Raw genomic sequence first — 17,092 nt, 5'->3', positions numbered from 1 at the left:
ATACCTGTGGTATACAGTCTGATATACCATGTGTGTCAACCAATCAGCATTCAGGGCTCTAACCACCCAGTTTATAAATGGAATTTTGTTTCATAAGAAGTTAATAAAGGAAAAAATTGAGAGAAGCTATTTTAGTGATGATATATAAAAGCAAAGGAGATTCAAATTGAATTGCGTTCTGCTTCAGTATATAGCACACATAAACCACAACATGCATTCTTCAATGGCATTCTAAAATGTGCGAAAGAAAACCTGCATGTGGGTATCCATTCTGTCAGAGAATACGCTGCTAGTAGCTACACTAATCTTCCCTGCGCCACAGACCCTGGTTACTCAACGACACAGCTTCTAACAGAGTCAGCATGTTCTGGGAAACACAGAATAACAAGAGAAAATGTCTGGCGGCAGCTGAGCAGAGAGAGCAGAATGCTTGCCTTGCCTTTGTTCAGTCTCAGGGAAAAGCTTGGCATGCACATTTCCACACACAGAGCCGTAGTGTTTCACTTGGACCTGTAGTGGTTCTCGGTCCAAAACACACAGCAGCAGCCTGCCTGCTCTGGATTTATCGACCCAGTGCGCTGTAGCCGCATGAAGGAAGCCAGCTCGTTAGTCAGTCCCTAGCTGCATCCCAAATGGCACCCATAGGGCTTTGGTCAAAAATGTGTGCACTACAGGGAACGGTGTGCCATTTTGGAGACACAGCTTTCTCCGGGCCCAACTCAGGGAGACACTGTTTTCTTGTGCTTCCTCTCACTCTCTTATCCCCAGATTTGTGACTTGTTTTGACTCGTGCTCGTTGACTGTAATACAAAACCCACATTGATCTAAAACCCTAAATGTGTATAATGTGGTATTGACTGCCAAGCCTTAAATGCCCATAGAAATAGACTGAATTGCAAGCTATTTAAGTTTCCAAATGTTATGTGGGGTTATATATATGAGCCAGTGGTGGTTAGTGAACTGAAAGCCGAGACCTCATGGATCCAGGTTCATGTGGCCTCTTTAAAGGTGTATTGGCTGTCCTGACAACAGAGGCTGTGCTAACATTTGGCCCATAACCAGCCAGAGCTTTCCCTGTGAAGCTGTTGAAAAACATGACCCATTTTTCCCAGAACAGGCCACGGACAACTGCGCTGTTCTTATATTCTTGCCACACATTCACAATGAGGGTTCTGTGCAATGGTCAAGGCCACATTATTTTTAATGTCTTTTCTTTTAATGTCTTTTCTTTTGACATATCTTTGGCTGTTTCTGATTTTGACAGACAAACAGGTTTGATAAGTAGATTTGAAACAGGAAACGTATACATTGGGATGTACAGCACTTTCACAAAATATTGATTGCACAATACTTTTATGTTTTATGGATCTAGCAGATTGTGTGTGTAACCTTTATTTAACAAGGCAGGTCACTTAAGAACAAATAATTTTTTACAATTACGGTAGTCCATAAACCGTGACCTTGTGATGGTAATTGCTGCAGTCGTTAATTGACACACTGGGTGTTATGCGGAGCAGAAAACCAGAATCTACATAGATATAATCTCATCTTGATCCCATGAAATGGCTGAGTCAGAGTTTTTATTTACTCAGTCCTGTAAAATGTCCCCTAGGGCAGCTGCAATCTTGCTTCCTGCGGACCAGAGAGAGAGAGTGGATTAAGGGCATCTGATTACGGCAGTGAGGTTTGACTGAGGTGATGCCCCCTGTAAAGGAACATGGGCACTGACAGACAGAGACTGTCCTGATGACATGAAGTCTGTTTCACTACACTGGCTTTGCTCCTCTTCTCTGCTCTCAAATTCACTTGAGAGTGGAGTGATTCTACAAAGGTTCAATCCCCTGTGATGGATTTACTGCAATAAGCTCATTGATTCTGTGTCAATGTGGAAGGAGTATTATACTGAAATGCTGAGCTGAAACAACAACACGGTTATTTTCAGTACTCTACTGTACAGTATAATAATAGATAATAATAGATATTATATGCCATTTAGCAAACACTTTTATCCAAACTACTTACAATCATGCATGCATACATTTTACATATGGGTGGTCCCAGGAATCAAACTCACTACCCTGGTGTTGCAAGCACCATGCTCTACCAACTGAGCTACATAGTCTGGCCCTTCCCCTGGATAAATACAATGTGCATCTTTGCATTTGCCATAACGAAATTACCTCTATACCTTTTGTAGAAGTCATGTGACTGCGCGGGATCCCTGTTTGTTAGTTTAGCTGATTATAAAGAGCGCATACTGTTGAGCGCCGACCGTTGTGGGGAACTACGAGAAAGCAGTTATACCAGAATTGGTCTGGTGGGTGGCTAGTCCTTGTGGCTCTGTGAGTCCAGTCAGTGTGGCCAGCGTCACAGAGGCAGGGGTCTGCCTGTAGTATGCCTGTAAGCCCAGGGCTTATTAGCACAATGCCGTGTCATAGCCCAGGGATTAGCTTGTTATTAAACACTAACCTCAATAACCCCCTCCTCATTTCCCCCATCCAAAGCCCAAATTAAACTTGCGGCATATACAATCACAGCATTATTCCCCCTGCTCTGTCTCTGCCCCTCCAACCTCCCTTTTTAAGCTTATTACTACAGTACTAGCCTGCCTTACGGGTAGAACCGAGGGGGGAGACAGGCTGTGTGTGTGCATGGTTGCGTGCGTGTGATATAGTACATTGTCAATGCAGAGAGCCACTCCCCCCTGGCTGTAACCCTGTCTGTCCTTGTCGGCGGACACTCTGAAATTATAGCCAACTGTGCCCTAGCTCGAGCCAACGCCCTGGCTGCATGTTTAGTGTACGGTGTCGTCAAGATCGCAGGGAGGGACACTCACAGAGAGGTATTCTTCCATGGGATTTCAGGTCAGGTGACACTATGGGTGAATAATTAATTACGGCCCGTTTTAGCTCTTTCCCAACAAAGCCACACACACACAACCCCCCTATTGAGATTGTAGTCTATCTAAAGGGCTCGATTGATTATGGATTAATTTGTGCCTCCGCTGACAAAACAAGCTGGGAGAGGATGAACATGAAGAGAAACAGCTGATTGTGTGGGAGTATAATGTCTTTATCTTAGTGCAGTAATACAGAGTCCTTAGTGTGTAGAAATATAATGTATTGATGTTAATACAGTATAGTGAGGGCAGACTGTAGTGTTGTGTCTCTCAGCCTCAGCTGTGCAGGGGCTGTGTGTTGCCTGCCACGGTGATGTTGGAACATCTGCTTTGGGCCCATTAGTAAGACACACAAGGTTTCAGTGGAGAAACTAAAGCATACAGCGCAGGTGGGAGCATCTCTCTTATGTAATAAATCCACGGACACACAGCTGGGCTGGCTGCATAGCCTGATGGTCCGTCTGTCTGCTGGTGCAGAGGGTTGGAGTGAGATGGAGAGTTCACAACAACAACTACAACTACAACACGAGTTCCCACTTCATGTGATTAGAGTAGTGTGGAAATCCCTCATGATTTGTGAGGAAACTAGTATGGGCATGGATAATCCAATATCTAGATATCCGAATGGAGGTTAATATTTGATTACTTTAAGTGAGTGTTCATTTTTGGAGGCCTTTTTTAACAATGGAAAAGCTTTTTCTAAATGAAATGAAATGATCCTTGTGACATTTTAACCTACAATGATATATCATGACATTTAAAAAACTTTTTTTTGAATGTACCTGTAGTTCTTATAACGGTGTGTTGAGCTACTTCTGCGCATTTAGCCATCAAAGGCTACCTGACATCGGTATGCTATTTCCCCCACTTGAAATGGCAATTACTGGTGCTCACCTAATGGAGTTTCCACAATACCTGACATAGATCAATGCAGAACTCGCACCAGAAAATGTTTTTGTAACAGAATCAGTTCTATCATGGTGAAAAACAGACTCCTCTGTCGGCTGTCCTGCATGTACATTTGTGTCGTTCTGATTGGTCAAATTAATAGTGGTATTTTAAAACAAAAATGTAATTTAGACTATCCTGATCTTTCATGATATTATTCAAATAGTACAATTATTTCAAATGCCCATCCCTAGAGGACTCTTCCTTTTAGTTTCATTTTCCATATGCTGCCAATCTTTATCTGACATGTTGATGTGAGGATAAGACATGAGAGATGTGAGGCACACATCCTCCAGTACAGCATGTACAAAATTGATATATTTAATGCAGTGTAATTTTTTCCAAGTTCGTGTCAGAATTCTGCAAAATAAACTGAATGACTCTTGTCCCAGTTCAATAATTCAGAAGGTGTTAATAAATTGCATTGAAAGAGGTGTTTTTTTCTGTTGGAGATTTATGGAAGCTCTTGCTGTGTGTTGCAGCTGTTACGAGAACTGAAACACCCCAACGTGATCGCCCTGCAGAAAGTGTTCCTGTCTCACAGTGACAGAAAGGTGTGGCTCCTCTTTGACTATGCTGAGCACGACCTCTGGGTAAGTGTTTCATCACAACTGCCAGTCAGAAGACCAGTTTTAGGTTTTTGTTTGGATGTTTTAGTTGTTTCATCTTTGTTCTTGACGTTTTCCTGTCTGTAAAGGACCGTGTATGGTACATGATGTATTGGTATGTATGTTGTGGAAACTAGCTGTTTGATTCCCTTGCTTGATCAGTTTCTCAATGCCACTCCCTCTGGTCTCCTTTCAGCACATCATCAAGTTCCACCGTGCCTCCAAGGCCAATAAAAAGCCCATGCAGCTGCCGAGAGGCATGGTCAAGTCTCTCCTATATCAGATTCTGGACGGGATCCATTACCTCCATGCCAACTGGGTGCTTCACAGGGATCTGGTGAGTCGATTGTACTGTAGTTCCAGTGTCCCTTTACAATGTTGCTACACATGCTCACTGACACCTCATCCACTGATCTGTCCTTTTCCTATTGGTCACTGATATGAACTGCTTTTAACCAATAGGGTGCATGCAAATAAGTTACTTGTTTGCATATCTAGAAGCCGCAATGAGTGGTGTTCACTGCAAAAAGGATCATTAAAGCAACCCTCTTGCCAGCTAACTGAATCCTGTGTTGTCTGGCACAAGTGCTGTTATATCCTTGTACTGTTTATTATTATGATTCTAAGGCCCTTGGCTGTGGAGCAAAGTGTCTTGGCTTGGTGAATGTTGTCAATTCTGCCCCCCCTACTCTCACCACCACCACCACCCAGCCTGTACTCTAGCACCCCTGTGAGACTTTCTCCCCCATACCTTTCCCACAGTGTTTTCCTGGAAGGTCAGGCTGTTCACCTGACTCTGCTGGGCTCAATGTAGCGGAAGGTCAGCCCTGGGCCCAGCTGGAACGAGGTCACAGGATTGTTCTCTCTCTTATCTGGCTGTAGATACCTCCTCTCCTCACGGCCCCTCTCAACACAAGAGCACTCTCTCTCTCTCTCTCTCTCTCTCTCTCTCTCTCTTATCTCTTTCTGCAGTTCCTTTTAGAAATAAGCTTTTATTTAGCTTGAGAAGCTTTTTTTCCCTTCTGATTGTCCCAAACTCAACTGATTATGGTGCAACTTGGACATTCCATGATAAGGGCTATATTACACTTATAACACTATATTACACTTTTATAACACTATATTACAGTGACACAACACTTATGGCTGGAAATTGCCAGGGACCTGACGATACGATATTATCACAATACTTAGATGCCAATACGATATGTATTGCGATTCTCACAATTTTATATGTATTGCAATTTGATACTGTGATTCTATTGCCATTCGATGTTCCAAACGTATTGCTCACCGTATGTCTGCTATAGAGAAACGAGAGAGCCACGAGAACGAGTTTTGATCAGTCATGGAAATAGAAGTGCTGAAAACAAATTGGCTCCTTATTTAAAAAGAAGATGGAGAACAAGCTGAAAAATAATATCCCGATATGTAACTGTATCGATTTTTCCCCTATCACTAATAATAGTACATAACAGAGGCATAACACTTACCAACTAGCTGATGGAAAGACAATTGTTTGTGTCCTGCCAGCCAGTGGGAAGTCAGCTGCTATTAGAGGACACCAGCTGTGTCATTATATTGACATTCTTCAAGCAGTAAACACAGGGGATGATTGCAATGAGTAGAAGACTGTTGTGGATGAACGGGTAGTAGGGAATCTATTCTGTTCTAACGCATTGGTGCCCAGATGTTTGGTGTTTACTACCAGCACACTAATTGAGTCGGCACACTTCAGAACATAAGTCAGTCAGTTGATGTGACTTCTGTCCCGTCACTGGAGACTAATGCAGAGTAGAATGAATTTGCAAGTCCCACAGCTCCAGCATTCTTATCAGGCCTTCATCGGGCCATCCCCTCTCATGTAATCTCTCTCAGCTCTCCCAGATGGCAGCATGGTGCGATGAGGACCAACGCTAACTCCCGTTATATAAATACACAGGGATCTATCAGGGATCAGGGATCTGTCAGTGCCTCAGCCTCACTAACTCGGCCTATACCACAACAGCCAAGGTGGAGTAATACAGTTATGAAGACATACTACTGCACTGTCTGGCCATTGATGGTCCCTTACTCAATATGTGTCCCTTGTAGGGGTTATTTTGGAGGTGAAATCCGAGTTGATTGATAACTTTGCGAGGATAGTGGATCACGTTGTCATTGATGATGGTGATTGCTGAGCAGTTTATGACATGGTATTACTTGTTGAGAGTATGTCATCAATAGCGTATTTCTTTAATTCTGCTTAGAAATTCTATAGGATTAAGCAGGTCTTTAATGCCTGGTCAATAGATGTGGTTAATAAATCACCCAGGATACAACAGAAGGGACAATGGTCTTGTGTTTTTGATTTCATGTGTCTGACCTCAACACTATTAACGGCATAGGGTATGTGCTGCCGTAGCTGCCTTCCTGTTGCACAAGCATGCCTGTATCTAAGCAGAGGCCTCTGTCAGTACTACTGTACATGGTCAGCACATAGCTAGCTACTGCTGGAATTAAAACACACTGGCACAGTAGCTAGCGTTGTTTTTCTCTCTTATCTGGACACCAATTCTTCCGGCTCTTAATAACTATTTTCTTTGTCGCAGGGTGAATTTCTCTGTTGTCGCTTTCTCTGTGTCTGATTCCAGATAAAGGTTGATGTTTTGCAGTTTTCTCAAAGCAAGCACTTCCTGCTATTGTGGAAATTCCACTCTCAAGCTGGTGGTGTTCGGAATCGGGATACGTGGGTATGTGTAGTCTGTTTTGCACAGGGAGTTTGTTGGCCATTCCATTGTGAAATTGTCCTGAATATGAAAGAGTCAACTCCCTTTGTCTACCACTTTATAGCCGTGTACCTCAGATGTTGCTACTCAATGGAAATGCCACGTTCCACCCCATCTGGACATTTTTCCCCCAGTCATGTTGGGGGAGGTGTGTTTGATTTAGGCTAAAGAGTGAGAAATGCAAACAGCATTCCTAATCTCCTCGGGGGCTAGTTACTCCAGCGACTCAGTGCTTTATCAACAGCCACAGGGGTAGGGCAATAGCACGTCTTTCATGGCTCCCTACACCACTCTGTCTATTATGCAACACTCAACCTTGTGCTGCAGCTGGGCACTGCACCGCTGCAGAGAAACCAGCCTCCCCTCACCACTGTACCCATCCTCTGTCTCTAGCGAGACAGGCAGCACCTCCCCATCCTCTGTCTCGAGCGAGACAGGCAGCACCTCCCCATCCTCTGTCTCGAGCGAGACAGGCAGCACCTCCCCATCCTCTGTCTCAAGCGAGACAGGCAGCACCTCCCCATTCTCTGTCTCGAGCGAGACAGGCAGCACCTCCCCATCCTCTGTCTCGAGCGAGACAGGCAGCACCTCCCCATCCTCTGTCTCGAGCGAGACAGGCAGCACCTCCCCATCCTCTGTCTCAAGCGAGACAGGCAGCACCTCCCCATCCTCTGTCTCGAGCGAGACAGGCAGCACCTCCCCATCCTCAGTCTCTAGCGAGACAGGCAGCACCTCCCCATCCTCAGTCTCTAGCGAGACAGGCAGCACCTCCCCATCCTCAGTCTCCAGCGAGACAGGCAGCACCTCCCCATCCTCAGTCTCTAGCGAGACAGGCAGCACCTCCCCATCCTCAGTCTCCAGCGAGACAGGCAGCACCTCCCCATCCTCTGTTTAGCTCGAGACAGGCAGCACCTCCCCATCCTCTGTCTCGAGTGAGACAGGCAGCACCTCCCCATCCTCAGTCTCCAGCGAGACAGGCAGCACCTTCCCATCCTCAGTCTCCAGCGAGACAGGCAGCACCTCCCCATCCTCTGTCTCGAGCGAGACAGGCAGCACCTCCCCATCCTCAGTCTCTAGCGAGACAGGCAGCACCTCCCCATCCTCAGTCTCTAGCGAGACAGGCAGCACCTCCCCATCCTCAGTCTCCAGCGAGACAGGCAGCACCTCCCCATCCTCAGTCTCTAGCGAGACAGGCAGCACCTCCCCATCCTCAGTCTCCAGCGAGACAGGCAGCACCTCCCCATCCTCTGTTTAGCTCGAGACAGGCAGCACCTCCCCATCCTCTGTCTCGAGTGAGACAGGCAGCACCTCCCCATCCTCAGTCTCCAGCGAGACAGGCAGCACCTTCCCATCCTCAGTCTCCAGCGAGACAGGCAGCACCTCCCCATCCTCAGTCTCCAGCGAGACAGGCAGCACCTTCCCATCCTCAGTCTCCAGCGAGACAGGCAGCACCTCCCCATCCTCAGTCTCCAGCGAGACAGGCATTACCTCCCCATCCTCAGTCTCCAGCGAACCAGGCAGCACCTCCCCCTTCTCAGTCGCCAGCTAACCAGGCAGTCCCGCCCCCATCTCCTGCCTAAGTTATATAACCCACACCAGCCACCAGCCACTAGCCAGCAGAGTTAGATCCCAGATCGCAGGTCCTACTCCCCCCTGAAAGTCAATATGTCCAGGCTGTCAGATTTCAGATGCAGCATATAGCTAGGTTGCACTCTCTCACCTGCTGGCCAATGGTGGGTTGTTGTCATGATTGATTACTAAGGACATGCCCTTATCTCTGACGTAATGGAATATTGTTCAAAGCTGGAGTAATCCCTGGCTACCCGCAGTCACATGCCACGTCCGCAACAAGAAAATGTCTAGGAAAATAGCATCCACACCAACTGTCCTTTGTATGAATATGTATGTGCCCTGTGCCCTCTATATCCTGTGTGCAGTGGGCTGTGGCAGGCCTGTACTGATATAACATGGTTATGACAGTAAAGTGGTTAACGCCTGTGCGCCGAGAAAAGCAGGGTCATTACTTAATCTGAAAAAAGACAACTACAGAGAAAAGCAAGGAGAAAGCCACTGAATTAATAATGGCACTGTTGTATGTTTCCCAGTATATGTAAAGATAGTGTTAGCCTCTGGCCCTTCCTGGCCTGAAAACAGGGCTATTTTTGACTCAACGAGGGGTATGTCTTTTGTGTGAAAGAGAGGCATGTCTTTTGTGTGAAAGAGAGGCCCCTCCTTAGGGATTGCGTTTTCTGTCCATGGAGGATTTACGGCAGTGTTTCCCAAACTCGGCCCTCGGGACCCCCAACTAATCATCAAGCTTTGAATCAGCTGTGTAGTGTTAGGGGGAGAAAAAAAACTGCACCCTTGGGGTCCCGGGGACCGAGTTTGGTAAACGCTAACTTAACTGTTTACCACTCCTGACCCACTGCACAAAGACTCCTAACTTTTCTGGGAAGCTAAACACATGTTAGAGTCAATAAAATCCAAACTTTTGCAGAAAAAATATATCAGACAGCAACGTTACAACCTCATTAACATGCTAATTTTACTTTTTAATTGCCCGTTCATCCAGTCTCTGTTTTATGAGAGTATTTTCATAGTTATTGTTTACCTGTAAGAAAATATGATCTCTTTGAACATTGGGCCAATGAAAATGAATGTCTTTGGATTTAATCCATTAGCCCAGTTTAGAATTTCAAAGAGGAGCCGGTGCCAGTCATTTGGGCTTGAAAAGAAACCCTCCTCATATGAGTGGTCATAGTGTTTGCCGATAGCAGTGTTTTGTTGTGTGTTTGAATAATAGAGCTCATTATAAGTGGCATCCCTTTAGCAAACCCCGTTTGCTATAGGAACCTGTTTGTTGAACAGATTGAATCCTATGAGATTTAAGATTCACACAGATTCAGGGGACTAACAGACAATGGAAGGATTTGGAGTTGAGATCAAGATTATAAATTGCTTGGCTGGGCTGATGAGACAGTGGATTGCGCAGTCAGATGGAACAGAGTAAATAGGCATTTTAACATCATAGATTTAGCCGGTGGTAACTTGTGGAATAGACACCGGCTGGAATGCGGTTTTAACCAATCAGCATTCAGGATTAGACACACCCGTTTCATAAGATGAAATAAATAGTGGGTTGCCTACTAGTTGAATATAGTCATTGGAAATGTTATTGTGTACTGTATACATCTGACACTGTGATGTCTTTAATGTGCAGCATGGATAGTGGATGGGTAGGAGATGAAGCAGAACTAGACTATTTTTCTTTGGGCATAAATCTTTGGATAGAGTGAAAGTGAAAACAGTGGTGGTTATGTGCTGGACACACCATGGCAAACTGTGTTTTTTGAATGACATATAATGCTAATTTGTTTTTTGCGAGATGAGTTCCTGGAACACAGACTGTCTGGCTGTTTTCTCCATGTGTCCGGGTTTGAATTGGCTAGGTGGTTCTGGTGTCATGCAGGAAACCACAGAACTATACTGGGCATCATAATATAATTCCTCCCCAAAGCCCTAAAACAAAGACTAAGTAAGAGATTATTGCGTGGTTGGAATCAGTGTCCCAAAGGAACAGGCATGATTCACAACCATGGCAGACCTTGATATCAATGATCAGTACAATCATTGACAGAGCAATCTTTCACAGAAGTTTTATAGTAGTTTGACCTCTTTTTTTGTATTTGGCAGTATGTAGGTCAATAGCGTAATACACTTTCCATTTGGCATGCTCTGCCTCTGTTATTTGTATGTTACAATGATATTACCAAAACTTCCCTCCAAAAGACATTGGACATGCATGGCATTTTTGTATATTTAAGCAATAAGGCCTGAGGAGGTGTGGTATATGGCCAATATACCACGACTAAGAGATGTTCTTAATGTTCTTAAGCAAGATGCAACACGGAGTGCTTGGATACAGTCCTTAGCCGTGGTATATTAGCCATATACCACAAACCCCCGAGGTGCCTTTTTGCTATGGTTACCAATGTAATTAGAGTAGTAAAAATAAATGTTTTGTCATACCCGTGGTATTGGCTTTCAGCTAATCAGCATTCAGGGCTTGAACCACACAATTTAGAATGTCTGAAATACCACAGCTTTCAGCCAATCAGCATCCAGGAGCAAAACTACCCAGTTTATAATATGTGATACACCTGTGAAGTGAGTGTAACCTCATTTCTATGTTGTGTTGTCTTACTTGGTGTTGGAGCCTCTGAGGCTTCCCTAATGGCTGAAACACACACAGAACAAGATGGTTAACTGTTTGTCTGTTTGTCTCTCTCTCCTCTAGAAACCAGCCAACATTCTGGTTATGGGGGAGGGCTCAGAACGAGGGCGAGTGAAAATCGGTAAGATGGGCTAAATGTACACACTGAAGTCAATAAAGTAGATACAGTTGAAGTCAGAAGTTTACATACACTTTAGCCAAATAAATTAAACTCAGTTTTTCACAATTCCTGACATTTAATCCTAGTAAAAATTCCCTGTCTTAAGTCAGTTAGGATCACCACTTTATTTTAAGAATGTGAAATGTCAGAATAATAGTAGAGAGAACGATTTATTTCAGATTTGATTTCTTTCATCACATTCCTAGTGGGTCAGAAGTTTACATACACTCAATTAGTATTTGGTAGCATTGCCTTTAAATTGTTTAACTTGTGTCAAACGTTTCAGGTAGCCTTCCACAAGCTTCCCACAATAAGTTGGGTGAATTTTGGCACATTCCTCCTGACAGAGCTGGTGTAACTGAGTCAGGTTTGTAGGCCTCCTGGCTTGCACATGCATTTTCAGTTCTGCCCACAAATGTTCTATGGGATTGAGGTCAGGGCTTTGTGATTGCCACTCCAATACCTTGATTTTGTTGTCCTTAAGCCATTTTGCCGCAACTTTTGAAGTATGCTTGGGGTCATTGTCCATTTGGAAGACCCATTTGCGACCAAGCTTTAACTTCCTGACTGATGTTTTGAGATGTTGCTTCAGTATATCCACATAATTTTCCTTCCTCATGATCTATTGATTTATTTTGTGAAGTGCACCAGTCCCTCCTGCAGCAAAGCACTCCCACAACATGATGCTGCCACCCTGTGCTTCAGGGTTGGGATGGTGTTTTTCGGCTTGCAAGCCTCCCCTTTTTTCCTCCAAACATAACGATGGTCATTATGGCCAAACAGTTCTATTTTTCTATCATCCGACCAGAGAACATTTCTCCAAAAGGTACGATCTTTGTCCCCATGTGCAGTTGCAAACCGTAGTCTGGCTATTTTTGGTGGTTTTGGAGCAGTGGCTTCTTCCTTGCTGAGCGGCCTTTCAAGTTATGTCGATATGGGACTCGTTTTACTGTGGATATAGATACTTTTGTATCTGTTTCCTCCAGCATCTTCACAAGGTCCTTAGCTGCTGTTCTGGGATTGATCTGCACATTTCGCACCAAAGTACGTTCATCTCTAGGAGACAGAACGCGTCTCCTTCCTGAGCGGTATGACGGCTGCGTGGTCCCATGGTGTTTATACTTGCGTACTGTTGTTTGTACAGATGAATGTGGGATGAACATGGTACCTTCAGGCGTTTGGAAATTGCTCCCCAAGGATGAACCAGACTTGTGGAGGTCTACAATTTTGTTTCTGAGGTCTTGGCTGATTTTCTTTTGATTTTCCCATGATCTCAAGCAAAGAGGAACTGAGTTTGAAGGTAGGCCTTGAAATACATCCACAGGTACACCTCCAATTGACTCAAATTATGTCAATTTGCCTATCAGAAGCTTCTAAAGCCATGGCATAATTTTCTGGAATTTTCCAAGCTGTTTAAAGGCACAGTCAACTTAGTGTATGTTAACTTCTGACCCACTGGAATTGTGATACAGTGAATTATAAGTGAAATAATCTGTCTGTAAACAATTGTTGGAAAAAATACTTGTGTCATGCACAAAGTAGATGTCCTAACCGACTTGCCAAAAATATAGTTTGTTAACAAGAAATGTGTGGAGTGGTTGAAAAACAAGTTTTAATGACTCTAACCTAAGTGTATGTAAACTTCTGACTTCAACTGTAGATCGATGAGTTGTTTACTTGACAATGGCTGCTGCTTTAACCTTCAACCAGCCTCTGAGAGGGTCTCTGAACACAGGGACACAGGACCAGGCAGAGAGCCTTAAAATGGCCACATCATACAGATCACACTATTGCATAACCCACTCCCCAGCATGGCACTGTTCTGGGATGATGTCACAGGTCTGCAGTGCCGGCCGGACTCTATTTATACCCTAACCCTGAGAGTCTAGCATTGGTGCTAAGTTATTGTTTTAGAGTCACTGAACCCCCATGATAACTGCTGCTCAGGGATGCATGGGTGTCAATGGCAGTGTGACACCCAACATACCAGACCAGACCACCAAACTTCACTTCAGGTGCTGCACAGACACAGAAGACCTTCCCATAAGAATACAAACAGAATCTCTTCCCATAAGACTACAAACAGAAGCACTTCCCATTAGACTACAAACATAAGACCTTTCAATGAGGCAACAAACAGAAGACTATCCATTAAGACTACAAATAGAGGACCTTCCCATAAGACTACAAACAGAGACATTCCCAAAAGACTACAAGCAGAAGACCTTCCCATAAGACTACAGACAAAAGACCTCCCAATAAGACTACAGAGGACCTTCCCATAAGACTACAGACAGAATACCTCCCAATAAGACTACAGAGGACCTTCCCATAAGACTACAAACAGAAGACATTCCCATAAGACTACAGACAGAAAACCTTCCCATAAGACTACAGACAGAAGACCTTCCCATAAGACTACAGACAGAAAACCTTCCCATAAGACTACAGACAGAAGACCTTCCCATAAGACTACAGACAGAAAACCTTCCCATAAGACTACAGACAGAAGACCTTCACATAAGACTACAAAACACACTGGCAGTGTGGTGCTAGGACAACAACCTCTCCCTCAAGGTGAGCAAGACAAAGGAGCTGATTGTGGATTATAGGAAAAGGCGTGTCGAACTGGCCCCCATTAACATCAACGGGGCTGTAGTGGAGCGGGTCGAGAGTTTCAAGTTCCCTGGTGTCCACATCACCAACAATCTATCATAGTACAAACACACCAAGACAGTCATGAAGAGGGCACAACAAAACTTTTCCCCCCTCAGGAAACTGGAAAGATTTGGCATGGGTCCCCAGATCCTCAAAAAGTTCTACAGCTGCACCATCGAGAGCATCCTGACCGGTTGTATTTCCGGCTGGTATGGCAACTGCTCGGCATCTGACCATAAGACGCTACAGAGGGTAGAGCATACGGCCCAGTACATCACTGGGGCCAAGCTTCCTGCAATCCAGGACCTATATAATAGGCGGTGTCCGAGGAAAGCCCATAAAATTGTCAGAGACTGCAGTCACCATAGACTGTTTTCTCTGCTACCGCACAGCAAGCGGTACCAAGCAAGCGGGTGAGCGTGAGCTTGGGTCAGTGGGGTCGGCTCTTTGAAAATAGCGTCCTCCATATCCCCAATGTCGTCAGTTTCATCATCTCCAGAAGAGCCCTGAGAGTGCAGAGATAACACCAATTGTTCCCGCCGCATCTTGGAGGATAACAGGATGCAGCTGGCGCATTCCGGGGGTCCTGGATGCCATCCCTGGCGTGCTTTGGGCCCAAGCAAATGAAACAAGTCGTGTGAGTCCAGACCCGCCGAGAGAGGAACAGCAGCATTGAGCTCTTAAAGGATTTTGGGGGTGACAGGACCGTCTTGAGGCTTATCTTGTCATGCAATTCTTCAGACCAATCTTCAGTCTCGCTGAAGGAAAAGAAATCCACATAATAATTCCCATTTCCTGTTGCTGCAGGATTATTTCCCCGCTGTGAGAAACTGGCTCAATTTAAGATCCCACATCTGTATGGCTTGCTCAACAGAGCCTGAGATCCTTCCTAAAACAAAACACTCCCTCCCTAACTGAAATCAAATCAAAGTTTATTCATCATGTACACAGTTTACAGCAGGTATAAACGGTGCAGAGAAAGGTTTACATGCCAGCTCCCTCAACAGTGCAGTACAAATATCAATAATAATCAATATCAATAGTAGCCTTGGATTCAGGCTTGTGTTTCATTGTCATTCATTCACGTTGATACTATGTTGTGTTTCCCCCACTATCTTATACACGTTGATACTATGTTGTGTTTCCCCCACTATCTTATACACGTTGATACTATGTTGTGTTTCCCCCACTATCTTATACACGTTGATACTATGTTGTGTTTCCCCCACTATCTTATACACGTTGATACTATGTTGTGTTTCCCCCACTATCTTATACACGTTGATACTATGTTGTGTTTCCCCCACTATCTTATACATGTTGATACTATGTTGTGTTTCCCCCACTATCTTATACACGTTGATACTATGTTGTGTTTCCCCCACTATCTTATACACGTTGATACTATGTTGTGTTTCCCCCACTATCTTATACACGTTGATACTATGTTGTGTTTCCCCCACTATCTTATACATGTTGATACTATGTTGTGTTTCCCCCACTATCTTATACACGTTGATACTATGTTGTGTTTCCCCCACTATCTTATACACGTTGATACTATGTTGTGTTTCCCCCACTATCTTATACACGTTGATACTATGTTGTGTTTCCCCCACTATCTTATACACGTTGATACTATGTTGTGTTTCCCCCACTATCTTTTACACGTTGATACTATGTTGTGTTTCCCCCACTATCTTATACACATTGATACTATGTTGTGTTTCCCCCACTATCTTACTCACGTTTTAGCTGACATGGGCTTCGCCAGACTCTTCAACTCTCCTCTCAAACCCCTGGCAGACCTTGACCCCGTCGTGGTGACATTCTGGTACAGGGCCCCTGAGCTTCTGCTAGGGGCCAGACATTACACCAAAGCAATCGGTGAGTCGTTAGCCTTAAGGCAAGAGGTATATACATCAAAATACCTTCCATAGAAGTTATTATGTAGCCTGAATTATTTTCATACTCAAGGTACATACGTTGAAAAACGTTTCAGAGAAGTTATTGTGATTTTCATACCTAACACATGCTTCCTATTTTGTAACCAAAGCTTGGAGATTAGATGGCAATGAATTGAAACCAACCAGCACAGACAGGCCAGTAGAACTTTGCTCCTTGATTGTTTATTTAAACAGTTTTTGCATTTACTCTTGTTACTCTATGCCAGCCTCAGAGCTATGTTTGGGCCTGTGCGGCTCAGTTGGTACAGCATGGCGCTTGCAACGCCGGAGTTGTGGTTTCGATTCCCACGGGGTACCAGTACGAAAAAGGACGAAAAATGTATGCACTCACTATTGTAAGTCGCTCTGGATAAGAGCGTCTGCTAAATGAATCAAATCTAAAATATACAGCTCTGGTCAGACTCAGTATATGTGGACATTCACAGATACCATGTGGGTGTCATTGACAGCAAGGGCCTGACAAGCAGTGTGATACGTGGTCTTTATCTGTATGAAGGGTATGTCTTGTGTATAATTAGCTAGATGACATCCCTAGCAACACGCAGGCTCCAACACTCTTACATTCCTATTTATAAGGCCATTTTAGGAATACTGCCATTTAATCTATCCTCTCTTCTAGCTTGAAATGAAAACGCATACAAGCTCAGATCTCAGTCTTGTTTTATGCTAAGAGTTCCGAAAATTAGAACCAAGCATAGAAAAAGGTCCTTTCATTACTCAGCCCCCTGGTCTTGGAATTCCCTCCAAACCAACCTAAAACTCCAGGACCTGTGTCCCTGGAGGAGTTCAAAGGCCAAATAGATGTACAGGTTGTTGAGACGTAGTTGTCACTAGATGTTACTACTTTGCT

At 44.4% G+C, this 17,092-nt stretch overlaps 1 protein-coding gene across 1 annotated transcript in view; it reads left to right on the top strand.

The window, feature by feature from the left end:
- LOC129817545 (cyclin-dependent kinase 19-like) overlaps positions 1 to 17,092 on the top strand; it is a 68,307-nt gene that overhangs the window by 35,147 nt on the left and 16,068 nt on the right. Inside the window, exons 3-6 of the mRNA XM_055872921.1 lie at positions 4,330 to 4,440; positions 4,652 to 4,792; positions 11,521 to 11,578; positions 16,031 to 16,162. Of these exons, the coding sequence (XP_055728896.1) occupies positions 4,330 to 4,440; positions 4,652 to 4,792; positions 11,521 to 11,578; positions 16,031 to 16,162 (442 nt within the window). The remainder of the gene's footprint in view (positions 1 to 4,329; positions 4,441 to 4,651; positions 4,793 to 11,520; positions 11,579 to 16,030; positions 16,163 to 17,092) is intronic.

Source organism: Salvelinus fontinalis, chromosome 20 (assembly GCF_029448725.1).
Source record: "Salvelinus fontinalis isolate EN_2023a chromosome 20, ASM2944872v1, whole genome shotgun sequence".
Lineage (NCBI taxonomy): Eukaryota > Metazoa > Chordata > Actinopteri > Salmoniformes > Salmonidae > Salvelinus > Salvelinus fontinalis.
This window is presented reverse-complemented; position numbering and strand designations above follow the sequence as displayed.